At 36.4% G+C, this 26,994-nt stretch overlaps 5 protein-coding genes across 5 annotated transcripts; all 5 read left to right on the top strand.

The window, feature by feature from the left end:
• Window positions 1-365: 365 nt before the first annotated feature.
• LOC100875941 (odorant receptor 10-like) lies at window positions 366-2,876 on the top strand. Its single transcript, XM_012287221.2, has 6 exons — window positions 366-589; window positions 675-927; window positions 1,023-1,126; window positions 1,253-1,579; window positions 2,016-2,288; window positions 2,681-2,876. The coding sequence occupies exons 1-6, from the start codon at window positions 395-397 to the stop codon at window positions 2,744-2,746; spliced, it is 1,218 nt and encodes a 405-aa protein (XP_012142611.2). The 5' UTR covers window positions 366-394; the 3' UTR covers window positions 2,747-2,876.
• A 2,420-nt stretch (window positions 2,877-5,296) lies between these two features.
• On the top strand, window positions 5,297-7,932 carry LOC100879874 (odorant receptor 10-like). Its single transcript, XM_003708321.3, has 4 exons — window positions 5,297-5,395; window positions 5,522-5,848; window positions 6,285-6,557; window positions 6,970-7,932. The coding sequence occupies exons 1-4, from the start codon at window positions 5,303-5,305 to the stop codon at window positions 7,033-7,035; spliced, it is 759 nt and encodes a 252-aa protein (XP_003708369.3). The 5' UTR covers window positions 5,297-5,302; the 3' UTR covers window positions 7,036-7,932.
• Window positions 7,933-8,422: 490 nt separating this feature from the next.
• Window positions 8,423-10,812, top strand: LOC100879763 (odorant receptor 10-like). The gene is made up of 5 exons (XM_012297309.2): window positions 8,423-8,671; window positions 8,767-8,870; window positions 8,997-9,323; window positions 9,756-10,028; window positions 10,421-10,812. The coding sequence occupies exons 1-5, from the start codon at window positions 8,524-8,526 to the stop codon at window positions 10,484-10,486; spliced, it is 918 nt and encodes a 305-aa protein (XP_012152699.1). The 5' UTR covers window positions 8,423-8,523; the 3' UTR covers window positions 10,487-10,812.
• Window positions 10,813-11,591: 779 nt separating this feature from the next.
• Window positions 11,592-14,730, top strand: LOC100879656 (uncharacterized). Its single transcript, XM_076539256.1, has 7 exons — window positions 11,592-11,780; window positions 12,029-12,281; window positions 12,348-12,555; window positions 13,042-13,120; window positions 13,177-13,507; window positions 13,931-14,203; window positions 14,597-14,730. The coding sequence occupies exons 1-6, from the start codon at window positions 11,592-11,594 to the stop codon at window positions 14,014-14,016; spliced, it is 1,146 nt and encodes a 381-aa protein (XP_076395371.1). The 3' UTR covers window positions 14,017-14,203; window positions 14,597-14,730.
• An 807-nt stretch (window positions 14,731-15,537) lies between these two features.
• On the top strand, window positions 15,538-26,750 carry LOC100879545 (uncharacterized). The gene is made up of 12 exons (XM_076539257.1): window positions 15,538-15,978; window positions 17,094-17,346; window positions 17,620-17,723; window positions 18,252-18,581; window positions 19,059-19,334; window positions 19,655-19,697; window positions 21,117-21,328; window positions 22,376-22,628; window positions 22,770-22,873; window positions 23,414-23,740; window positions 24,017-24,292; window positions 26,478-26,750. The coding sequence occupies exons 1-12, from the start codon at window positions 15,784-15,786 to the stop codon at window positions 26,541-26,543; spliced, it is 2,439 nt and encodes an 812-aa protein (XP_076395372.1). The 5' UTR covers window positions 15,538-15,783; the 3' UTR covers window positions 26,544-26,750.
• Window positions 26,751-26,994: the final 244 nt, after the last annotated feature.

Here is a 26,994-nt window from a genome sequence, read left to right on the forward strand (position 1 = left end):
GAGAATCATCCCCTCGAGACTCCAACCGGATCACCGAAGCAATCACTTCTTCGCCACATGTGATTTCTCGTTCGAACAAGAACTATCCTCGTCCATTTAGCGGAGTCCACTGCGAAACAGAGTTGCAGCTGTTGATCGCTATTACGTTTCACATGGTGAAATTACTCTCATCTTAGGGTCTTGCATAACTCATCAACCACGTGCGTCGCGGAAAGAAATCGATTTCTTGGCGAATCCCTTTTACCTTGGCATTGTCGATGCACCGACCGCATTAAGAATAAATAATCACCGTGATTAATAGCACATCAAAGTATCTGATGAGACTCGGGGTAAGGCTCGATACAAAGCTTCCTTCAAAGCTTTCATGTCGAAACGTCCAGTGATTAAACTCGGTATGACTATTTTACGAGTGGACGACTTATCCTTCGCTGTTACAGCGTTTTTTATGAAACTAATAGGGTTGTGGTTCGCGGACGGTCGTGTCGAACGCTGGCTCAGGAGCGTCACTTTGTTTTTTACGATGTGGTCGCTTCTCTTTGGGATATATCTTCAGACGACGATCATGTACCACTCCTTAGACGATGTTGAGGTCAGTGCCTAAAATGAAGCTTTCGATAATTTGTTCAATTTGGCAAATAGTCTTGTTTAATAAGTTTAATTTCTTCTGTTCGCAGAACCTTATTTTTGGATTGTTGAACCTTTTATCGGTACTGGTGCCGTTGATTAAACTATTGGCTCTGCTCCCACGCAAAAAGAAACTTTTCGGCCTGATAGCATACATGGTGCGAAACTTTTTGAAGGCCGATTACGACGACTTTGAAACGTCGATACTGACCACGTGCAAACGCAAATGCAGTTTCTTCGTTTGTGGCTCTGTCTGCTTTACCGAATTGACGATTGTGTCTTACGTCTGCGCTCCACTTCTTGGTACGTAATCTGCAACACTTTCGAGTATAAAAAGTAATATCTTCGTTTTTAATTCTTAGACATTATTTATTTACTTTAAACATTATTTATTCCAGTGAATTTGTTCAAGAACGAATCCGAAAGGGTGCTACCCTTCAAAATGTATCTTAATGTGCCAATACAGGCGACGCCATATTTTGAAATCGCTTATATCACACAGGTACTTATGTTCAGTGTCTCGTGATATTCACTATCAATATAACTATTATAAAATAATATTCAAAATTCTTAGTAGACATGAAACTTTTTGGACATATCTTATTTTACAACAGCCATATTTTTACAGGCACTAGCCTTGTGTCCCGTTGGATTCTCCTATTTTTCCTTGGACAATGTCCTCTGCATAATAAACCTTCATGTCGCTGGACAATTTCGAATACTGCAATATAGATTGTCAGACAAATACAGTGGACAGGTTCAGAACGGACTCGATCAGAAATCAGACTTGTACCTAAAAGATAATGCTCCTGACGTGTTTAAAAGCTACATTCGACAGCATCAGGCACTCATTACGTACTGTAATGAATTACAAGAAGTATTCGGCATTATTGTACTCGCACAAGTGATGACGTTCAGTATGCTCATTTGTCTGGATGGATTTCAGGTGTTACTGGTTAGTATGCATCTAAAATTTCTACGATATTGCACTTACATACGAAGTATTTCACATTTTAAATTGTTGTACAAAGTATTTCAAGATTTATATTTCAAATGCACCAAATATTTGATTGATCGTATTTGAAATTTTTATAGAAAATATTTCAAGTTTCATACTCTGCAATTTTTTACGAAATGTTTGATCACGTCTCCACTTTTTTGTAAATTATTTCGAGATGATTTTCAAATTTTGTTATGAACATTTCAAGGTTTATGCCTCGAATTCTTTTTACGAAGCAAAAATTTTGGCTATAGTATTATTAGTATTAATATATGAAGTACATCATACTTTATCTTGGAATTTTCTTTTATTTTTATATTACACCGAATAGTCAGTTCTTATTTTATCGTTGTGAACCTAATGGCAATAAATTTATTCAGCTGTTTCATAGTTAGATCTGATCCAGAGGAAAGTAATTTTCTTTTTCCATCTCCTGACGACCGTATGTCAATTAATCATGTTTTCGTACAGCTGTGACTGTATCATACGTGAAAGTGTAAACTTAGCCACAGCGGCGTTCTCCGGGCCGTGGCTACTATTACCTTCGTCTAAAGGCATAGACAACCTAAAGAAAGATTTTATAATGCTCATCATGAGATCTAATAAACCTTGTTATATTTCGGGCCTCGGATTCTTCATAGTTTCTTTAGAAACGAGTACTAGGGTGAGCGAAATAGTTTCTGCAGAGCAGATTAAATGCAGTATGTTACATATATTAACACTTTAATGGCCGCTCACACATGAGACGTAGATGTTGCAATTATCACACAAAGGAAAAGTATTAAATTTGTTATATTATGTTGTTTTTGTTTTCGTTTGTTTTAGGTGTTTGTTCACACGTGGAATTATTTCGTGAATTTTCATAAAGTTTTTTTTAATTAATTCTTCAAAAATATTGCCGACCCTGGCTACATTTACGCAGGCGGACATTAAAGTTAATCTATGTATTTCATAAATCTACTCCGGAAAATATATTTAGATAACAGTAGATTTTGAAAATTCAGAAATTTGATGACTTGGGAATTTCAAATGAATTTCATAATTTTCCTGTTGCAGGTGATAACAACAGCGGGATCGTACTTCACTCTGTTGCAGCAAACCCAAAGTAATATTGATTCATAGTTCACATGTAATAGTTACAATAACCACGCATTAAAGATACGCTTACAGATACAGACGATGATACATATTGCAACTAAGCTATTGACCATTTTTATATGATAAATGTGATCTGTTACAATATGATATTCCTTGTAATTTCTTTTGATGAAGTTACTACTGCTCCATACGATATAATCGTATTTATTACATTCAAACATAATGCTACATATCATCGAACTCATTAATGTGGTATTTCATATGAATCACTAATTTTTTACAGTTAGATGTATAATGTTTTTATTATACATTTTAAATATTAAAAAGTCATATTGTATATCATATTTGAATTGAGCGCCATAGAAGGGTCACGTGATATCGAGGACCTCCTTTACTCTGTCCACCCAGTATTTAATAATTTTGTACATACAACGATACCTATATCACAACAACCAAAGCATTCGATATTTTTCTTCTTCACACATTACATTCCCACTCAGATCATCACACAATCACGTCACATAATTTTTTCACGTCACAAAATCTCCTTAAACGAAACATCACATTTTTGTAACGAATTTCGATTCCTCTCTAAATACACTATATATCTGTTGCATCGCCTAAGAATGCGATGCAGCTATCTTTTGTATTTTTACCAGGCAATAGACCGAGGATCCCGGACTGACCGTACAGGCAATAAGTTTATTAGACCATTGACCATTTTTCGTTAGCAAAAAATACCTTCGCGTCGGTACCCAAGTTTACTGCTTGGGACCAGCATGTTTAATTTCCTATTCCGTTATTTTCAATCATCGTTGTCAGGGTCAGAGTGCTTTTTCACCTTATTACCTGCTACGGGTTTTTCCCAAATCACGGAATCCCTCGTGCGTCACCCCTTGGTCGCGGCTACTTCCTGGGGTGACCATTTCTTGTACGAGGGAGGTGACCATTTCTTACGAGGGCGGTCACCTCTCAAAAATCAGCTACCAATGAACGTACACATCCCCTTCCTAATTACCGATTCCGAGGTAACATCGACAGCCACTTTGGCGAAAGACGAAAGAACACGAATATATCTCAAACATCACATATCGAAATCACGAAAAGAACTTAGTAATACAACGAACAACACGTAGCTAAAACACGAAAAGGAACACGATACTATCACAATCAACACGCGTCTAAGTCGCGAACAGTAATCAGTGAACGTCTCAAATATCACATCTAAATCACGAACGAACTCATTTGTATCTCGAATAATAAAGACCGAAACCACGAACGAATCGACTAATATCTCGAACACCGAACCTTCAATCGAATCGTCACATCACAATTATCACTTAAAACCAGGCTCAGAGCTCGTTAAATCGTGACTGGGTCAGAATAGTGTCGGGTGCCCGAATCCGCGCTGTTCACGCAACAATATCTGTAACATGTGCTCAGTGCAACCCCTTCGCAGCACATTGTTGAAAGAAAGACAAGTCTCAACATAATACTACATAACTGCAACATTCACGTTCAATAAACGAAATATCCAGTTGTCAGATACGGGATAGAGAATCATCCCCTCGACACTGCCTCCCCATCGAACCCTTTCCACAGGTGTCCACTTCAAGCGGAACTATCCTCGATCATTTAGCGGACTAAGTGCCCCTGCTGCAGAACAGTGATGCAGCTGTTGATCGTTATTACGTTTCACGCGGTGAAATTACCCTCATCTTAGGGTCTTGCATAACTCATCAACCACGTGCGTCGCGGAAAGAAGTCGATTTCTTGGCGAATCCCTTTTACCTTGGCATTGTCGCTGCATCAACCGCATTAAGAATAAATAATCACCGTGATTAATAGCACATCAAAGTATCTGATGAGACTCGGTGTAAGGCTCGATACAAAGCTTCCTTCAAAGCTTTCATGTCGAAACGTCCAGTGATTAAACTCGGTATGACTATTTTACGAGTGGACGACTTCTCCGTCGCTGTTACAGCGTTTTTTATGAAACTAATCGGGTTGTGGTTCGCGGGCGGTCGTGGCGAACGCTGGCTCAGGTGCGTCACTTTGTCTTTTACGATGTGGTCGCTTTTCTTTGGGATATATCTTCAGACGACGATCATGTACCACTCCTTAGACGATGTTGAGGTCAGTACCTAAAATGAAGCTTTCGATAATTTGTTCAATTTGGCAAATAGTCTTGTTTAATAAGTTTAATTTCTTCTGTTCACAGAACCTTATTTTTGGATTGTTGAACCTTTTATCGGTACTGGTGCCGTTGATTAAAATGTTGGCTCTGCTCCCACGCAGAAAAAAACTTTTCGGCCTGATAGCATACATGGTGCGAAACTTTTTGAAGGCTGATTACGACGACTTTGAAACGTCGATACTGACCACGTGCAAACGCAAATGCACTTTCTTCGTTTGTGGCTCTGTCTGCTTTACCGAATTGACGATTGTGTCTTACGTCTGCGCTCCACTTCTTGGTACGTAATCTGCAACACTTTCCAGTATAAAAAGTAATATCTTCGTTTTTAATTCTTAGACATTATTTATTCACTCTAAACATTATTTATTCCAGTGAATTTGTTCATGAACGAATCCGAAAGGGTGCTACCCTTCAAAATGTATGTTAATCTGCCAATACAGGCGACGCCATATTTTGAAATCGCTTATATCACACAGGTACTTATGTTCAGTGTCTCGTGATATTCACTATCAATATAACTATTATAAAATAATATTCAAAATTTTTAGTAGACATGAAACTTTTTGGACATATCTTATTTTACAACAGCCATATTTTTACAGGTACTAGCCTTGTGTCCCGTTGGATTCTCCTATTTTTCCTTGGACAATGTCCTCTGCATAATAAACCTTCATATCGCTGGACAATTTCGAATACTGCAATACAGATTGTCAGACAAATACAGTGGACAGGTTCAGAACGGACTCGATCAGAAATCAGACTTGTACCTAAAAAATAATGCTTCTGACGTGTTTAAAAGCTGCATTCGACAGCATCAGACACTCATTACGTATTGCAAGCAGTTGCAAGAAGTATTCGGCCTTATTGTACTCGTACAAGTGATGACGTTCAGTATGCTCATTTGTCTGGATGGATTTCAGGTGTTACTGGTTAGTATGCATCTACAATTTGTACGATATTGCACTTACATACGAAGTATTTCACATTTTAAATTGTTGTACAAAGTATTTCAAAATTTATATTTCAAATGCACGAAATATTTGATTGATCGTATTTGAAATTTTTATAAAAGATATTTCAAGTTTCATACTCTGCAATATTGTACGAAATGTTTGATCACGTCTCCACTTTTTTGTAAATTATTTCTAGACGATTTTCAAATTTTGTTACAAACATTTCAAGGTTTATGCCTCGAATTCTTTTTACGAAGCAAAAATTGTGACTATAGTATTGTTAGTATTAATATATGAAGTACACCATACTTTATATTGAGATTTTCTTTTATTTTTATATTACATCGAATAGTCAGTATTTATTTTATCGTTGTGGACCTAATGGCAATAAATTTATTCAGCTGTTCCATAGGTAGATCTGGTCCAGAGGAAAGTAATTTTCTTTTTCCATCTCCTGACGACCGTATGTCAATTAATCATGTTTTCGTACAGCTGTGACTGTATCATACGTGAAAGTGTAAACTTAGCCACAGCGGCGTTCTCCGGGCCGTGGCTACAATTACCTGCGTCTAAACGCATCGAGAACCTAAAGAAAGATTTTATAATGCTCATCATGAGATCTAATAAACCATGCTGTATTTCGGGCAGCGGATTCTTCATAGTTTCTTTGGAAACGTGTACCAGGGTGAGCGAAATATTTTCTGCAGAGCAGATTAAATACAGTATGTTACATATATTAACACTTTAATGGCCGGTCACACATGAGACGTAGGTGCTGCAATTATCACGCAAAGGAAAAATATTAAATTTGTTATATTATGTTATTATTTGTTATGTTATGTTGTTTTTGTTTTCGTTTGTTTTAGGTGTTTGTTCACACGTGGAATTAGTTCGTGAATTTATATAAAGTTTTTTAAAACGAATTCTTCAAAAATATTGCCGACCCTGGCTACATTTACGCAGGCGGACATTAAAGTTAATCTATGTACTTCATAAATCTACTCCGAAAAATATATTTAGATAACAGTAGATTTTGAAAATTCAGAAATTTGATGACTTGGGAATTTCAAATGAATTTCATAATTTTCCTGTTGCAGGTGATAACAACAGCGGGATCGTACTTCACTCTGTTGCAGCAAGCCCAAAATAATATTAGTTCATAGTTCACATATAATAATTACAATAACCATGCATTAAAGATAGGTACGCTTACAGATACAGACGATGATACATATTGCAACCAAGCTATTGACCATTTTTATATGATAAATGTGATCTGTTACAATATGATATTCCTTGTAATTTCTTTTGATGAAGTTACTACTGCTCCATACGATATAATCGTATTTATTGCATTCAAACATAATGTTACATATCATCGCACTTATTAATGTGGTATTTCATATGAATCACTAATTTTTTACAGTTAGATGTACAATGTTTTTATTATACATTTTAAATATTAAAAAGTCATATTGTATATCATATTTGAATTGAGCGCCATAGAAGGGTCACGTGATATCGAGGACCTCCTTTACTCTGTCCACCCAGTATTTAATAATTTTGTACATACAACGATACCTATATCACAACAACCAAAGCATTCGACATTTTTCCTCTTCACACAGTACATTCCCACTCAGATCATCACACAATCACGTCACATAATTTTTTCACGTCACAAAATCTCCTTAAACGAAACATCACATTTTCATAACGAATTTCGATTCCTCTCTAAATACACTATATATCTGTAACATGTGCTCAGTGCAACCCCTTCGCAGCACATTGTTGAAAGAAAGACAAGCCTCAACATAATACTACATAACTGCAACATACACGTTCAATAAACGAAATAACCAGTTGTCAGACACGGGGTAGAGAATCATCCCCTCGACCCTGCCTCCCCATCGAACCCTTTCCACAGGTGTCCACTTCAAGCGGAACTATCCTCGATCATTTAGCGGACTAAGTGCCCCGACTGCAGAACAGTGATGCAGCTGTTGATCGTTATTACGTTTCACGCGGTGAAATTACCCTCATCTTAAGGTCTTGCATAACTCATCAACCACGTGCATCGCGGAAAGAAGTCGATTTCTTGGCGAATCCCTTTTACCTTGGCATTGTCGCTGCATCGACCGCATTAAGAATAAATAATCACCGTGATTAATAGCACATCAAAGTATCTGATGAGACTCGGTGTAAGGCTCGATACAAAGTTTCCTTCAAAGCTTTCATGTCGAAACGTCCAGTGATTAAACTCGGTATGACTATTTTACGAGTGGACGACTTCTCCGTCGCTGTTACAGCGTTTTTTATGAAACTAATAGGGTTGTGGTTCGCGGGCGGTCGTGGCGAACGCTGGCTCAGGTGCGTCACTTTGTATTTTACGATGTGGATGATTCTCTTCGGGATATATCTACAGACGACGATCATCTACCACTCCTTAGACGATGTTGAGGTCAGTGCCTATAATGAAGCTTTCGAAAATTTGTTCAATTTGGCAAATTGTCTTGTTTGATAAGTTTAATTTCTTCTGTGCACAGAACCTTATTTTTGGATTGTTGAACCTTTTATCGATACTAGTGCCCTTGATTAAAATACTGATTCTGCTCCCACGCAGAAAGAAACTTTTCCGCCTGATAGCATACATGGTGCGAAACTTTTTGGAGGCTGATTACGACGACTTTGAAACGTCGATACTGACCACGTGCAAACGCAAATGCAGTTTCTTCGTTTGTAGCTCTGTCTGCTTTACCGAATTGACGATTGTGTCTTACGTCTGCGCTCCACTTCTTGGTACGTAATCTGCAACACTTTCGGGTATAAAAAGTAATATCTTCGTTTTTAATTCTTAGACATTATTTATTTACTTTAAACATTATTTATTCCAGTGAATTTGTTCAAGAACGAATCCGAAAGGGTGCTACCCTTCAAAATGTATCTTAATGTGCCAATACAGGCGACGCCATATTTTGAAATCGCTTATATCACACAGGTACTTATGTTCAGTGCCTCGTGATATTCACTATCAATATAACTATTATAAAATAATATTCAAAATTTTTAGTAGACATGAAACTTTTTGGACATATCTTATTTTACAACAACCATATTTTTACAGGCACTAGCCTCGTTTTCCATTGGATTCTCCTATTTTTCCATGGACAATGTCCTCTGCATAATAAACCTTCATATCGCTGGACAATTTCGAATACTGCAATACAGATTGTCAGACAAATACAGTGGACAGGTTCAGAACGGACTCGATCAGAAATCAGACTTGTACCTAAAAAATAATGCTTCTGACGTGTTTAAAAGCTGCATTCGACAGCATCAGGCACTCATTACGTATTGCAAGCAGTTGCAAGAAGTATTCGGCCTTATTGTACTCGTACAAGTGTTGGCGTTCAGTATGCTCATTTGTCTGGATGGATTTCAGGTGCTACTGGTTAGTATGCATCTACAATTTGTACGATAATGCACACTTACGAAGTATTTCACGCTTTAAATTGTTGTACAAAGTATTTCAAGATTTATATTTCAAATGCACCAAATATTTGATTGTTCATATTTGAAATTTTTATAAAAGATATTTCAAGTTTCACTCTGCAATTTTGTACGAAATGTTTGATTACGTGTCCACTTTTTTGTAAATTATTTCTAGATGATTTTCAAAATTCGTTATGAACATTTCAAGGTTTATGCTTCGAATTCTTTTTACGAAGCAAAAATTGTGGCTATAGTATTATTAGTATTAATATATGAAGTACACCATACTTTATCTTGGGATTTTCTTTTATTTTTATATTACATCGAATAGTCAGTATTTATTTTTACGTTGTGGACCTAATGGCAATAAATTTATTCAGCTGTTCCATAGGTAGATCTGGTCCAGAGGAAAGTAATTTTCTTTTTCCATCTCCTGACGACCGTATGTCAATTAATCATGTTTTCGTACAGCTGTGACTGTATCATACGTGAAAGTGTAAACTTAGCCACAGCGGCGTTCTCCGGGCCGTGGCTACAATTACCTGCGTCTAAACGCATCGAGAACCTAAAGAAAGATTTTATAATGCTCATCATGAGATCTAATAAGCCTTGCTGTATTTCGGGCAGCGGATTCTTCATAGTTTCTTTGGAAACGTGTACTAGGGTGAGCGAAATATTTTCTGCAGAGCAGATTAAATACAGTATATTACATATATTAACACTTTAATGGCCGCTCACACATGAGACGTAGATGTTGCAATTATCACGCAAAGGAAAAATATTAAATTTGTTATAATATGTTGTTTTTGTTTTCGTTTGTTTTAGGTGTTTGTTCACACGTGGAATTAGTTTGTGAATTTACATAAAGTTTTTTTAAATTAATTCTTCAAAAATATTGCGGACCCTGGCTACGTTTACGTAGGCGGCCATTAAAGTTAATTTATGTACTTCATAAATCTACTCTGAAAAATGTATTTAGATAACAGTAGATTTTGAAAATTCAGAAATCTGATGACTTGGGAATTTCAAATGAATTTCATAATTTTCCTGTTGCAGGTGATAACAACAGCGGGATCGTACTTCACTCTGTTGCAGCAAGCCCAAAATAATATTAGTTCATAGTTCACATATAATAATTACAATAACCATGCATTAAAGATACCTACGCTTACAGATACAGACGATGATACATATTGCAACTAAGCTATTGACCATTTTTATATGATAAATGTGATCTGTTACAATATGATATTCCTTGTAATTTCTTTTGATGAAGTTACTACTGCTCCATATGATATAATCGTATTTATTACATTCAAACATAATGTTACATATCATCGAACTTATTAATGTGGTATTTCATATGAATCACTAATTTTTTACAGTTAGATGTACAATGTTTTTATTATACATTTTAAATATTAAAAAGTCATATTGTATGTCATATTTGAATTATGCGCTATAAAAGGGTCACGTGATATCGAGGACCTCTTTTACTCTGTCCACCCAGTATTTAATAATTTTGTACATACAACGATACCTATATCACAACAACCAAAGCATTCAACATTTTTCTTCTTCACACATTACATTCCCACTCAGATCATCACACAATCACGTCACATAATTTCTTCACGTCACACAACTTCACGTCACAAAATCTTCTTAAACGAAACATCACATTTTCGTAACTAATTTCGATTCCTCTCTAAATACACTACATATCTGTAACGCGTGCTCAGTGCAACCCCTTCGTAGCACATTGTTGAAAGAAAGACAAGTCTCAACATAATACTACATAACTGCAACATTCACGTTCAATAAACGAAATAACCAGTTGTCAGATACGGGATAGAGAATCATCCTTTCGACACTGCCTCCCCATCGAACCCTTTCCACAGGTGTCCACTTCAAGCGGAACTATCCTCGATCATTTAGCGGACTAAGTGCCCCTACTGCAGAACAGTGATGCAGCTGTTGATCGTTATTACGTTTCACGCGGTGAAATTACCCTCATCTTAGGGTCTTGCATAACTCATCAACCACGTGCGTCGCGGAAAGAAGTCGATTTCTTGGCGAATCCCTTTTACCTTGGCATTGTCGCTGCATCAACCGCATTAAGAATAAATAATCACCGTGATTAATAGCACATCAAAGTATCTGATGAGACTCGGTGTAAGGCTCGGTACAAAGTTTTCTTCAAAGCTTTCATGTCGATACATTCAGTATGGCTTTACTATTTGACGATTTCTCCCTTGCCTTGACGGCGTTTTTTATGAAGATGATAGGGTTATGGTTCACGGATAACAGCAAGGAGCGATGGTGCAGGAGGGTCGGTATACTTTGCACGATGTTCGCGTGCTTGTTCGGGACGTATATACAGACTTCGGATATTTATTACACCACGGAGTTTGAGGTGAGCGTGCTGTGCGATTGTGATGTGCTCTATATTCTAGTGTTCGTTTATGGATCAAAATCTGGTGTCTTAACATACCAATGTTCGCATCTCAATTTTTGAATTTGCGAATTCAAAATTAATCGACTGATTCATTCATAAATAATGTTATTTATTCATCCATAAATTCATCGATTAATCAACCAGTACCTTACTAATATATTTAAAATATATTACAATTGAAATTCTCCGTTTCCTTTAATTTGTAGAGCGTGCTTTTCGACTTGGCGAACTTGTTATCTGTGATCGTTCCAATGTTCAAATTTACAATTCTCCTCTGGCGGAGAAAGAAACTTTTCCGACTGATTACATACATGGTAGACAACTTCTTGAATGCCAAATACGACGACTTCGAGTTGCAGATACTGATGGACTGCAAACGCAAAAGCAAGTTCTTCGTTTGTATCTTTATCCTTTTCACCGAAGTCACTGTTCTGTCATATGCCTGTACTCCACTTATCGGTACGTCGCAACTTGTATAAGTATAATAAACTTCGCTTTCAATACAGAAAATTTCGATGATTTCAGAGAATCTAAGCAGGAACGAATCTGATAAGGCGTTTCCCTTTAGAATGTGGATTAAGTCTATCCCATTACAGGAAACGCCATATTATGAAATATGTTATACGGTACAGGTACAATCGATTATATTTTTTAACTTCATGAAGTTACTCTTCGTCGTTTGCTCTTGTGGTAATGGAAGTGCTAGAAAATGGTGCCGATTTATTGACAGAATGTGATGTGTACTTTGTGTACGTGAAAGTATTGTAAAAGACAGTTTTTGTTAGAGTTTGATTTTATTAATTAACTCAATAATGATTTTATTTTATTTTATTACAATAAAATCATTATTGAGTTAATTAATAGTAGACGTAAAAGTATTTTTAACGAAGCATTATAGTAACATGCGTCGCAGCAAAAGCGCGAGTGGCGTCACGACGCCATTTTTGTAGCAGTTCGAGCCTAAGGCCCACATAGATGTCGCTAATGTAGGGAAGGCGGCAATTAAAAACGTTCCAACAGTTTTTACTTTACAAATCATAGAATTATGAGAAAATTCAATTCAACTTATTAGAACTATAATAGTGGAGAATTATTAGAGCTATAGTGGAAAATTATTTTGACTTAGATTGTGGCAAGACATATACTTCCTTTATTACCATATGACGATTAACTTTTAGTGTAAATTAAATCATGCTCAATTATATATTTCCTCAATCAGTATTACTGAATTATTAGTATCAGAAATTCAAGTTTTATTATTTTCTGAAACATCACATTCAAATATTACAGTACTTCAAGTATAAAAAAAGGAAACTGTTTTTACATAATTTCCTTTAAAAATGGTTTTTCGCAGGCTGTAAGCGTGTATATGGTTGGACGCACATATTTTTCCCTAGACAATATTCTGTGCATCATAAATCTTCACCTTGCTGGACAATTCCGAATGCTGCAGTATAGATTATCAGAGAAATATACTAAGAATCAGAAGAAAAATGACGAATCGAGAAACTTGTTAGACCTGGCGAATAATGCTACTGACATCTTCAAAAGTTGTATTCGACAACACCAAGCGCTTGTGGAGTATTGCGAAGAAGTTGATGCAGTATTCAGCCCTTGTGTACTCATACAAGTGTTGGCTTTCAGTATATTTATTTGTCTGGATGGATATCAAATGCTGCTAGTTAGTATGTATCTACAATTTTTACGGTGTTGCACTCTTACGAAGTATTTCACACTTTAAATTGTTGTACAAAGTATTTCAAGATTTATATTTCAAATGCATCAACTTATTTGATTGTTCATATTTCAAATTTTTATAAAAGATATTTCAATTTTCACTCTGCAATTTTGTACGAAATGTTTGATTACGTCTCCACTTTTTTGTAAATTATTTCGAGATGATTTTCAAATTTTGTTACGAACATTTCAAGGTTTATGCCTCGAATTCTTTTTACGAAACAAAAATTGTGGCTATAGTATTATTAGTATTAATATAAGAAGTACTTTATCTTGGAATGCTTTTGTTTTTATATTACACCGAATAGTCAGTTCTTAATATTTTATCGTCGTGGTCCTAATGACAATAAATTCATTTAGCTGTTTCATAGGTAGACATTTTCGAGAGGCAAATTATTTTCGTGTTCCACTTTTTGGGCACCGTATGTCAGTTGGTGATGTTTTCGTACAGTTGTGACTGCATCATACGTGAAAGTGAATTATTGGCCACAGCGGCGTTCTCCGGGCCGTGGCTACAATTACCTTCGTCTAAACGCATCGAGAACCTAAAGAAAGATTTTATAATGCTCATTATGAGATCTTATAAATCTTGTTATATTTCGGGCCTCGGATTCTTCATAGTTTCTTTAGAAACGAGTACTAGGGTGAGCGAAATATTTTCTGCAGAGCAGATTAAATACAGTATGTTACATATATTAACACTTTAATGGCCGCTCACACATGAGACGTAGATGTTGCAATTATCACACAAAGGAAAAGTATTAAATTTGTTATATTATGTTGTTTTTGTTTTCGTTTGTTTTAGGTGTTTGTTCACACGTGGAATTATTTCGTGAATTTTCATAAAGTTTTTTTTAATTAATTCTTCAAAAATATTGCCGACCCTGGCTACATTTACGCAGGCGGACATTAAAGTTAATCTATGTACTTCATAAATCTACTTTGTAAAATATATTTCGATAACAGTAGATTTTGGAAATTTAGAAAATTGATGACTTAAGTATTTGAAAATAAATTTCATAATATTCTTATTGCAGGTACTAACTACGGCGGGATCATACTTTACTCTGTTGCAAGAAACGCAAACTAAAGTTGATTAATACTTCACACGTCTTAATTATAATAATACGAATGCATTGTAAAAAATTTATTACATGATGTTGAATATGTATATGGGAACTAGGTAGTTGACATTAATTCCACGATAAATATGTTCTGTTACAATATCAGGTTCTTCATAATTTCACAAGTTTCCAACTTCATATAACATCATCAAATTTATTGAATTTAATAATGTTAGATATCATCTTTGTGTGTATTATACAGATCAACGCGTGTATACATTCACAATGTATACTTGAACAAAGTCACACCTCGCTTCAAAAAACCTCACATGTTGCACCATAAATTGAACACATCCCCAAGTTCATTCCCGTAATATTTCATATGCTTCTTGAACTTCCACAAAAACCTTGCAACCTTTTCCATCTTTCCACCTCTCATCCAGCATGTAGCTACTACTTAGTAGGCCGAAGTTCCAAATGTTCCATCGATAAATCATACATGCTTCGCAAACAGCATGATGATTAATGTGGAATAACGTCGCACGATTCTTCCCTTCGCTTTTCAGCAAAGAAGAAGCTGGTTTCTGAAGTTTTTAAATTCCCACATCCCAAACTTCCAAATCTTCAAACCATCAAATTCGCAAACTCCACTCGTACCTAACAGTCCAACCCACAATCGAACACTCGAAAGTATACAAAATTGAACCTGGGCAACTGCAACGACCCCATTCGCAGTATACCACCATAGTCACCATCAAACGAGCACCCTCACAGCGAGGTTCATTGCCTCCTCCCCATATTTCTTTAAAGATACAATATAACTTCAATCATACTTCTAAACTACCCTCCAACTTTGTATCCAGTTCGCCATTATTTATTACAACGAGGGTTATAATCAGCCACAGGTATCGCAATTAATCCCATACGTGGGACATCGATCACATACCTCGCAAATAGCACTGTAATTACCAACACAGATACTACTTTCTCTACACACGACATGAATGCCACAGGCAGTACGAGAGGTCATTAATTAATGACTGGTTGATGAAAGAAATGGCATATTTCATCGATCACATTTGTCGCGTCTCGATAATTGGCGCGGTCGTGTGTGTGGCATATGTGAGTCTTGAATCAAAGGCAGTTCAAAGTTGGACGTGATGGGGATGGAATACACTTCGGACATCGCTGTCAGATTAACAATCTTTTATCTGAAGGTCGTCGGCTTCTGGTTCGCCGCTAATCGATTGCAACAATTGTTCAGATGTCTCACGGTGATTTATACTATTGTCATGAGTGTATTTGCTTTGTGGATACAGAGCATGGGGATTTACTACTGCTGGGGTGATTATACTGTAAGTGATGCGTTATTAAAGAGGTATTCGTAATTAAACGGGTTGTCAATACACGAGTTGGTGACCCAAAGAAGCCCACCCATTTGTGGTTACATTTCGGCAAATGAGAATGACATCTGCTGAACGCAAGTAACACTTGAAAGATGTTTGCCTGTTTTTCGCCTAATTGGCGACCGCGAGAGCCAATATACCGCCGAAAATGCGTGTGAGGCCATTTTTCTATTCTGACCAATTGGAATGGCGCTTCTAAACACCACGCGCCAACTCGTGGGTTGACATCGGTATGTGGGAATGTGGAATTTGGGGTTTGACAGTTTGGGGTTTAGAAACGTTGAAGTTGGAGTTTGGATGTTTGCGTATTCAGAAATGTAGAAATTTGAGCGGATGAAAATTTGAAGTTGGATATTTAGAAAAGTGGAACGGATTTATGGAAATTTGGAAATTTGGATATTTAGGAGGGTAGAAATTTGGGTTTGTGGAAATTTGAAAATTTGGATGGAAGGGTAGTTTCTTGACAAATTTAGATATGTAAGAGTGGAAATTTGGTCATCATAGGCGTTTGGCAAGCTGGATAATTGTAAGCTTGATAACTGGAAGTCTAATAAGTGTAAGCTTGATAACTGAAAGTCTGATAAGTGTAAGCTTGATAACTGAAAGTCTGATAAATGTAAGCTTGAGAACAGGAAGTCTGATAAGTGTAAGCTTGATAACTGAAAGTCTGATAAATGTAAGCTTGATAGCTGGAAGTCTGATGAATGTAAACATGATTTTGCAAGGTTCCCAAATTCCTATATTGTTCAATGCTCACATCTCAAATTGTATAGCTCCCTAAATTCCTAAAGTCCTACATCTCCAAATCCTTATATTCCCAAATTCCAATATCTCCAAATACCTACATCCTCAAGTTACAAAAGTCACAAATTTCTATGTTTCCAAAGTCTCAGATCTCAAATTATGCAACTCCCCAAATTTCTATATCCCCAAATCCCTAAATCCCCAAATCCCTAAATCCCTAAATCCCTAAATCCCTAAATCCCCAAAGTTGATGTAAATGTCAAAATGTGAGTTATTCATTTCTACAATTTGAAAATGAATGCTTCATTTTACGATTTTAGATGTGCACGTATATCTTCGTGAACATCCTGGGTATAGCCATCTCTTTGCTGAAGCTTTGTTTGCTATTAGTTCAAAAGGAAAAGTTTCTTCGTCTGATAGAGTTTATGCAGAGGAATTTCTGGCACTCGAACTATAGTCAGAAAGAGATTAAAATCTTCGCTGGTACGAAGCGAATCTGCATTTATTTCGTGTGCTCGTTTTCGTTCATTTCGCAGTTGACGGTCCTTCTGTATTCCATAAGACCTGTTCTGCGTGAGTACTTATTTTCAACTTTATATAAAAAAAAGAAGATTTTTCGCAATTCTTAACCTTAAAATTATTCGTTACTTTTTATCTTCATATAAAAAAAAATTTGTTGTAATTCTTAACTTTGAAAGTATTCGTCATTTTTTATTGTCATTTTCACATATCATGCACATATCATTTCATATATCAATTGCACACATGATGATGATGGTATAATGTCGTAAAGGGAGTAAAAAATGAAATAGGTCTTTAATAAACGTTTCCTAATTATTTTTTCAGTGAATATCGGAAAGAATGAGTCAGAGAGGGTGCTGCTCTTTCATATGTGGCTGGATCTACCCTTGTCTACGACACCATACTTTGAAATAATGTACGTTCTTCAGGTACTATCAATTTATCTGCCACCACTTATTCAGAGGTATAAATTTCCTGACACCGTAACACTATTTTTCTAATATTATTTTTTTAATATTATATACTGCTACTTCAACAAATTGGATAAACAACTATGTGATCTTGTAAAATTATTGAATTACCATGAAATTAAGTAATTTTTCTATATCAGTAAATTATTATTGTCACGTCTAAACACCCTCTAATTATTGTATGTTTTTATATCCATAAGTTATTAACAATGCATTTATACATGTCTCTTATTTATATATCTGCAAACTGTTTATATATCTCCACATTATTGTTAACAAAATATGTAACACAATATGTTAACATTATTGTCTGTGTGTCTGTAAATTATTTTCATTACCTTGCTTGTAAAATTAAAAACAAATAAAAATTTGTTCGTTATCGTTATAGAGCAAATACTATTTTTACAATTCTATTTAAATGTCAAAAAGATTATACTCATAATTAAAATTTGCATTTCTAAAGTACTTCATTTTGTTTGTCTTCAGGTTCTAAGCTTGTACCAATGCGACGTCGGTTACATTTGCTTCGACAATATCTTCTGCGTCATGTGTCTGCATTCTGCTGGTCAATTTCGTATATTGCAGTACAGACTGAAAAATGTCCACCAACTGGCTAGCAAACATGAAGATAATTCGAATAACAGTGCATCATATTTTTCGTACAAATGTTTCGTGGTGTTTAAAGATTGCGTACGACAGCATCAGATTATTATTGCATTCTGTAAACTGTTTGAAGAGGTGTTCAAAGTAATTGTACTCTGCCAAGTGATTATGTTCAGCATGCTGGTGTGTTTGGTTGGATATCAAATATTTCTGGTGAGTATTTTATATATGACTGGTTTCAAGTTTTACTGTTGTAAAATTTACGAGTTTAATTTTACTGAAGAGAGTTATAGTATCTCGATATTTCACTGCGCTCGGGGCTCTGGGGATAGAACGTTATGGAACTCTAATTTTACATTCGTTTATTGCCACAACTTCTCTCTTTTTATTTTTGGTTAATTATGGAGATGTCTTTTTCAGTGTTCAAGTCCACTAAATTTCCTAATTTATTTATGCATTAATTTATCTATTCTAACCTTAATTTATCTAGAATAACTCCACCATTAAAAACACTAAACTTATAATCTACTATTTTCAAACACCCATATAATTTCAAAAACCACACAAACACATCACAAATACAAAAATTGCAATAAAACATATAGCCTTCAGAGTTCATCTCATCTTCCACAAAATAATTTATTTATTTATTACCTGAACAAAATTAATGATTAATTCTGTGTTCCGCAGGTAGATTTAAACCTTCCAATGCGTGTATCTCTGACATCCTTCATAATTTCTAATTTGTGTCAGCTATGGGTGTTCACGTACAGCTGCGACACCATGACACGAGAGAGTTTGAGTGTGGGTACAGCGATGTACGAAGCACCATGGCCGCAACTGCCAACAGATAAATTTGGGAAAATGATACGAAAAGATATGCAAATTGTCATCATGAGGTCGAAACGAGGCTGTCACATAACGGCCTGTGGATTCTTTCCTATATCTCTCGAAACTTATACCAAGGTAATTACACTCGTACTCTCGTTATATTGCCAGCAGTGATGGAAAATTATTAAGGATGTAATGTAATGGAAAATTATTAAGGGTGGATGTGTATTGAAATCAGCAGAGTTATTTTGATGTTATTGTCTTTAGGAAACTTTGTTTTTATATGATGGAATCAGTACTGCTGAACGGCAATATAACGAGACTATACGTAATTCAGTCGTATGTTGTAGTCAGAAGAAATTTTTGTAGTCTTCAGAAATTAGTTTAATATTTATAAAATTAAAATATTGTGTTTCTGTACCTCTATGTGAATATGTACTTTTTTTATTTTGCAGATTATGAGCACCGCTATGTCATACTTTACATTGCTAAAAGGGAGTACAATAGACGTTGATACATAATTTTATTATAACCCTTGCTAAACCTATGTGAATTATTTGAGAAATACAATTCTTGCATAAGAAGCAAGTGATTTTGGAACATAGTATTATTAAATCCACATATAATTTTTCCATAATAAAATTAACCCCACTATTCCACTTTAATATGCAATCGCTAAGTTTTCAGATAATCAATGCATAAATATTCACTCACAAAATGGCTACCTAAATTTTAAGAAATTCTATGTAGGAGTAGAAGATATGTCTACCTCTGTAAAATCAGTAGAACCTCTGTAGATTAAAATTGAAATCACATACACCTATTCATATACTCACATATGCTTATTCATATACACATACTCATACAAAACTAAGAAACTATGTAGGTGTTAGAGATATGTGTACCTCTGTAAAATCAGTAGAACCTCTGTAGATTAAAATTGGAATCACGTACATCTATTCATATACTCACATATGTATGCTTATTCATATACACATATTCATATGCACATATTTATGTACACATACTCATACAAAACTAAGAAACTATGTAGGTGTTAGAGATATGTGTACCTCTGCAAAATCAGTAGAACGTCTGTAGATTAAAATTCGATTCACCTACACCTATTCATATACTCACATATGCTTCTTCATATACACATACTCATATGCACATATTCATGTACACATACTCATACAAAACTAAGAAACTATGTAGGTGTTAGAGATATGTGTACCTCTGTAAAATCAGTAGAACCTCTGTAGATTAAAATTGGAATCACATACATCTATTCATATACTCACATATGCTTCTTCATATACACATACTCATATGCACATATTCACGTACACATACTCATACAAAACTAAGAAACTATGCAGGTGTTAGAGATATGTGTACCTCTGTAAAATCAGTAGAACCTCTGTAGATTAAAATCCAAAACACCTACATTGTTCATATACTCACATACGAGTACTCACGTACACATATACTCATACAAAACATTCTAAAATGCAACGAGAAATAAATTGAACCTTAACAACTGTGACAACTGCACTGCACATGATCCACCATTGAATGAGCCCTTCACCTCAAAGTTCGTTGCCTCGAAACACCCCACCTCCCTTTCCCAATACAATACACCAATCATTATTTCAACGCTAAATTACTATGGTATTTCTATACCGCTTCGTACCTACTACTTATTTCAACAAGGTTCATCATCATATAGGGTGGTTAATTGCATGATTAATCCCAGACGTAGAATATCGATCTCCTTGCAAACAAGGTACCAAAGTCTTTCTGCAAAGCATATACGAATGGTCATTAATTGGTAATTCGTAGATGAAAGGCATACTACATTGTCTCATTAAACGAGCTCTGATAAGTGTGGGATATGTGAAGTATGTATCAAAGGCAGTTCGAAGTTGGACATGGAGACGAAATACAGCACGGATATCGCTGTTAGATTAACATTCTTTTATTTGAAGATCATAGGCTTCTGGTTCGCTAGGAGTCGATTGCAATTGTGGTTTAGACATCTGATGGTGATTTATACCTTTATTATGAACATGTTTACTATGTGGCTGCAGTGCATGGGCATTTATCATTTCTGGGGGGACTTTACGGTAAGTTGTTCATGGTATTCGGGTTCAAGTTATTCGCAGTGGATAATATTTAGTTACATACACTACCGTCTGTAAGTATCCGGACACTTGGTTTCGTTACATAAAACATAATTGAACTTTGTATGAAAGGTATTTAGGGTTATCATATCATTTTTAATAATTATTATCTTTTTTGAGGTATCATAACGTAATAGAATTAATTTCTAAGTACAAATTATACAATGAAAGTGTGGAAGTAAAATTCATGTCCAGAAGTACAAAGTCCAAATTTGTGAATCTAATGAAACGCTTTCGATTCTAAAAAAAATTTTAATTTCTACTGTGTTTCATTTCTATGGTGCTGAACGTATTCAGAGGGTTCTTCGATATGTTTCAAGCGTTTGTAAACCGTTGGTAGATGTTTAGGTTCCCTCAATGGAGATAAGAATGGAGGTAACGCTACGCACTCGACAGTTTCGGTTTAGTTCGTCTGTAGCTTCTTTTCCATCGAGATATGAGTTCCAAACGAGAATTATCAATCGAAAAACGTTCCAGTATTCTGACCTTCGCAGAAAAAAAATCGATTTTAGTTATTGTTGCAGATACTTGAATAACTTTCATGCAACGCGAATGCATATTTCGCTGGATACTTGTGGACGGTAGTGTATGTTCTGAAACTCGTGGGTTTACATGTTCTGAAACTTGTGGGTTTACATGTTCTGTAACTTGTGGGTTGACATGCTCTGAAACTCGTGGGTTGACATGTTCTGTAACTCGTGGATTGACATGTTCTGAAACTTGTGGATTCAGTACTCAGACTTGTGGACATCAATACTCAGATTGTAGCTACAGCACATTCATTCAGATATTTTTATCTTGATATCTTTGTAAATCTTTCGTATTCTAGTAAGTCAATTTTTGCCATTATTCGACTTTGACATTTTGCAATTATGTCGACGTGTCGATAAACACATACTAATTTATATTCAGAAAAATATGCAAATTGAACCTTGGCAACTGAACTCCACTATCAAGGTCCACTAATGAATGAACATTCTGTGATTACAGATGTGCACCTATATCCTTGTTAACGTGTCAGGTATAATTATAATTTTGGTAAAGCTATGCTTTCTATCGGTTAAGAAGAAAAAGTTTCTGCGTCTGATAGAGTTTATGCAGAAGAATTTCTGGCATTCGAACTACAGTCAGAAGGAGATTCAAATCTTTGCTGGTACGAAACGTATCTGCATTTATTTTGTCTGCTCGTTCACATTCGTTTCGCAGTTGACGGTTGTTCTGTATTCTGTGAGACCTATTCTATGTGAGTACTCATTTTCTTTATTATTCTTAATTTTACAATTATTTTTGTACATCGTCGTTTTGCATGTCACTATGATGGTACGTCACGAATTGCATAACAAATGTATTTTTAATAAATAAATGATTTGTAATTGTTTTTTAGTGAATATAGGAAAGAATGAATCAGAGAGGGTGCTGCTTTTTCATATGTGGCTGGATCTGCCTGTGTCCATGTCGCCATACTTTGAAATAATGTACGTTCTGCAGGTACTATCAATTTATATTCACTGTAAATTAAACTCTAATGCACATTTCTTGATTTCTTGACTTCTTTAAACTAAACTGAACTTTAAAGCCACTGAAATGTTGAATTAAGAATTTTATTGTGAAAATTAACATATGCTGCTATTTCAATAAATTATGGTTCACACAATCTTAATTATTGATATGTTAAGTTAATTAATTTTTTCTTGTCCATATATTAGTATTAATATGATTGGACACCTGACTATTATTAACTAAGTATATCAAATTATTATTTACATCTTTGTATATGTACAAATTAACTTCAATATTTTCGTACATCTGCAAACTAATGTTAACAAATTTCTGCATCTCTCAATTTTTACTAACAAGTTATTAAAACGTACACAGTATTTTTCATTAGCTCTAAAATAACAGAGTGCTTATACATAAAATTTGTTTCTCAAAAATATTTCATTTCCAGTATCATAATTTAATACTTAATTTAACTTTAATAATTAAGTTATTAATTATATAATTATACTTAAGTTATGTTTAATTTAGGTTCTAAGCTTGTGTCAATGCAATATTGGTTTCACTTGCTTCGACAACATCTTCTGCATCATGTGCCTGCACGCGGCTGGCCAGTTTCGTATATTGCAGTACAGACTGAAAAACATGCGCGAAATGGCCGGCATACAAGAAGATAATTTAAAAAGTGCCTCATATTTTTCCTCCAAGTATTTCATGGTGTTTAAAAATTGTGTAAGGCAACATCAAATGGTCATTGCATTTTGTACACTGTTTGAGGAAGTCTTCAGTGCAATTGTACTCTGTCAAGTGATTATGTTCAGCATGTTGGTGTGTTTACTTGGATATCAACTGTTTTTGGTTAGTGCTATTTCGATTCAATTAATTCCTATTGCAATTATATTGTAAATTATTGCAATTATTGTAAGATTATTCAAGATACTGATGAAAAAGCTTATACAATTTATTTCATAGAAAGCAAATTTATATCACAATTTATTCATAATTAGTCCTTCATGGTCTTTCACCATGAAAGATGGTATGCTTGTGTCTTTCTCAAAATAGTAGATTTTCGAATGCAATAAATTCAGATTGTTAAGAGAATCTGCGTATTTGTAACAATACTATATTCTGCAGGTAGATTTAAATCTTCCAATGCTCGTTTCTCTAATATCCTTCATATCTGCGAATTTGTGTCAGCTATGGGTGTTCACGTACAGCTGCGACACCATGACACGAGAGAGTTTGAATGTGGGTACAGCGATGTATACAGCGCCATGGCTGCAACTGCCAACAGATAAATTTGGGAAAATGATACGAAAAGATTTGCAAATTGTCATCATGAGGTCGAGACGAGGCTGTCACATAACTGCCTGTGGATTCTTTCCTATATCTCTGGAGACTTACACCAGTGTAATTACATTCGTACTCTCGTTATATTGCCAGCAGTGATGGAAAATTATGAGAGATGCCCACTTGGACGCAGACTGATTGGACGGTTCCCATTGGACGCGTTCCAATTAAAAGCGGTGTCGATTGGACCCGTTCATTTCAAAGCAGAGCCTATCTAACCTAACCTAACCTAACAGCTTCGAATTGGAACGTGTCGAATCGGCATCGCTTCGAGTTGGAACGCGTCGAATCGGCACCGCTTCAAGTTGGAACGCGTTGAATCGGCAGTGCTTTGAATTGAAACGCATCGAATCGGCACCGCTTCGAGTTGGAACGCGTCGAATCGGCACCGCTTCGAGTTGGAACGCGTCGAATCGGCACCGCTTGGAATTGAAACGCGTCGAATCGGCACCGCTTCGAATTGGAACGCGTCGAATCGGCACCGCTTCGAGTTGGAACGCGTCGAATCGGCACCGCTTCGAGTTGGAACGCGTCGAATCGGCACCGCTTCGAGTTGGAACGCGTCGAATCGGCACCGCTTGGAATTGAAACGCGTCAAATTGGCACCGCTTCGAATTGGAACGCATCGAATCGGCACCGCTTCGAGTTGGAACGCGTCGAATCGGCACCGCTTCGAGTTGGAACGCGTCGAATCGGCACCGCTTGGAATTGAAACGCGTCGAATCGGCACCGCTTCGAGTTGGAACGCTTCGAATTGGAATGCGTCGAATCGGCACCGCTTCGAGTTGGAACGCGTCGAATCGGCATCGCTTCATATTGGAACGCGTCGAATCGGCACCGCTTGGAATTGAAACGCGTCGAATCGGCGCCGTTTCAAATTGGAACGCATCGAATCGGCACCGCTTCGAATTGGTACGCGTCGAATCGGCACCGCTCCGAGTTGGAATGCGTCGAATCGGCATCGCTTCGAGTTGGAACGCTTCGAATTGGAACGCGTCGAATCGGCACCGCTTCGAGTTGGAACGCGTCGAATCGGCACCGTTTCAAATTCGAACGCGTCAAATCGGCACCGCTTCAAATTCGAACGCGTCGAATTGTTACTGCTTCGAATTGGTACGCGTCGAATCGGCACCGCTTCGAGTTGGGGCGCGTCGAATCGGCACCGCTTCGAGTTGGAACGCGTCGAATCGGCACCGCTTGGAATTGAAACGCGTCGAATCGGCGCCGTTTCAAATTGGAACGCATCGAATCGGCACCGCTTCGAATTGGTACGCGTCGAATCGGCACCGCTCCGAGTTGGAATGCGTCGAATCGGCATCGCTTCGAGTTGGAACGCTTCGAATTGGAACGCGTCGAATCGGCACCGCTTCGAGTTGGAACGCGTCGAATCGGCACCGTTTCAAATTCGAACGCGTCAAATCGGCACCGCTTCAAATTCGAACGCGTCGAATTGTTACTGCTTCGAATTGGTACGCGTCGAATCGGCACCGCTTCGAGTTGGGGCGCGTCGAATCGGCACCGCTTCGAGTTGGAACGCGTCGAATCGGCACCGCTTGGAATTGAAACGCGTCGAATCGGCACCGTTTCAAATTGGAACGCATCGAATCGGCACCGCTTCGAATTGGAACGCGTCGAATCGGCACCGCTCCGAGTTGGAATGTGTCGAATCGGCATCGCTTCAAATTCGAACGCGTCGAATCGGCACCGCTTCGAGTTGGGGCGCGTCGAATCGGCACCGCTTCGAGTTGGAACGCGTCGAATCGGCACCGCTTCGAGTTGGAACGCGTCGAATCGGCACCGCTTCGAATTGGAACGCATCAAATCGGCACCGCTTCAAATTCGAACGCGTCGAATCGGCACCACTTCGAGTTGGAACGCGTTGAATCGGCACTGCTTCGAATGGGAACGCGTCGAATCGGGACCGTCCAATCGGTCGACGTCCAAGTGAGACACCCCCAAAATTATTAAGGGTGTAATGGTGTTGAATGTGTATTGAAATCAGCAGAGTTATCTTAATGCTATAAGAGCTATTTTAATGTTATTTTCTTTAGGAAACCTTGTTTGTATATGATGGTGTCATTAGTACTGCTGAACGGCAATATAACGAGACTCTACGTAATTCAGTTATATCTTGCAGTCAGAAGAAATTCCTGTAGTCTTCAGAAATTAGTTTAATATTTGTAAAATTGAAATATTGTGAAACTGTACCTCTATGTTAATGTACACTTTCATTTTTATTTTGCAGATTATGAGCACCGCTATGTCATATTTTACATTGCTAAAGGGGACAACAGTGGACGTTGAAACATAATTTTATTATTACTCTTGTTACATAAACCAGTGTGAAAGTATAGTTTGGAAAATACAGGTGCATAATAACCAGGTGATTGTGGAACATATAATCCCTTGACGAATTAAATGAGACAACAGAATATTAATTTGAGATTTTGAAGTTTGATGAGAACGTTGTAAACGTTTAATATGGTATTAAACAGTACTTCTGTGTAGGTAGCATTAACAGCGTGCAATAAAACTAAACATGTCAATTGGACTAATAAAATCAAGTATATTAATTGAAATGAAGATGTAGGTATTGTCTTTCTAAATATTTAATAAATTATTTCATAACTTTGCAAAAATAATTAAATTTATGGAAATTGAAATTTTATTTTAAGACATATTCTTGAATTAAGGTTTTATTATAGAGTGAAGTAGTACATGATTTTGTTTTTTAAATAAAATTAAAAACGATTAAATGGTAA

The sequence above is a fragment of the Megachile rotundata genome, chromosome 13, assembly GCF_050947335.1.
Source record: "Megachile rotundata isolate GNS110a chromosome 13, iyMegRotu1, whole genome shotgun sequence".
Lineage (NCBI taxonomy): Eukaryota > Metazoa > Arthropoda > Insecta > Hymenoptera > Megachilidae > Megachile > Megachile rotundata.

Excerpts from the sequence above, each read along its gene's own strand:
- LOC100875941 (XM_012287221.2), top strand. The coding sequence starts at position 395 with ATGACTATTTTACGAGTGGACGACTTATCCTTCGCTGTTACAGCGTTT. Across the intron at positions 1,127-1,252 it reads AAATCGCTTATATCACACAG|GCACTAGCCTTGTGTCCCGT; the intron begins GTACTTATGTTC and ends ATATTTTTACAG. Across the intron at positions 1,580-2,015 it reads ATGGATTTCAGGTGTTACTG|TTAGATCTGATCCAGAGGAA; the intron begins GTTAGTATGCAT and ends GCTGTTTCATAG.
- LOC100879874 (XM_003708321.3), top strand. The coding sequence starts at position 5,303 with ATGAACGAATCCGAAAGGGTGCTACCCTTCAAAATGTATGTTAATCTG. Across the intron at positions 5,396-5,521 it reads AAATCGCTTATATCACACAG|GTACTAGCCTTGTGTCCCGT; the intron begins GTACTTATGTTC and ends ATATTTTTACAG. Across the intron at positions 6,558-6,969 it reads CTTTGGAAACGTGTACCAGG|GTGATAACAACAGCGGGATC; the intron begins GTGAGCGAAATA and ends TTCCTGTTGCAG.
- LOC100879763 (XM_012297309.2), top strand. The coding sequence starts at position 8,524 with ATGGTGCGAAACTTTTTGGAGGCTGATTACGACGACTTTGAAACGTCG. Across the intron at positions 8,871-8,996 it reads AAATCGCTTATATCACACAG|GCACTAGCCTCGTTTTCCAT; the intron begins GTACTTATGTTC and ends ATATTTTTACAG. Across the intron at positions 10,029-10,420 it reads CTTTGGAAACGTGTACTAGG|GTGATAACAACAGCGGGATC; the intron begins GTGAGCGAAATA and ends TTCCTGTTGCAG.
- LOC100879656 (XM_076539256.1), top strand. The coding sequence starts at position 11,592 with ATGGCTTTACTATTTGACGATTTCTCCCTTGCCTTGACGGCGTTTTTT. Across the intron at positions 12,556-13,041 it reads TGCCGATTTATTGACAGAAT|TATTACTGAATTATTAGTAT; the intron begins GTGATGTGTACT and ends TTCCTCAATCAG. Across the intron at positions 13,121-13,176 it reads CAAATATTACAGTACTTCAA|GCTGTAAGCGTGTATATGGT; the intron begins GTATAAAAAAAG and ends GGTTTTTCGCAG.
- LOC100879545 (XM_076539257.1), top strand. The coding sequence starts at position 15,784 with ATGGGGATGGAATACACTTCGGACATCGCTGTCAGATTAACAATCTTT. Across the intron at positions 22,629-22,769 it reads TTCTGTGAGACCTATTCTAT|TGAATATAGGAAAGAATGAA; the intron begins GTGAGTACTCAT and ends ATTGTTTTTTAG. Across the intron at positions 23,741-24,016 it reads TTGGATATCAACTGTTTTTG|GTAGATTTAAATCTTCCAAT; the intron begins GTTAGTGCTATT and ends TATATTCTGCAG.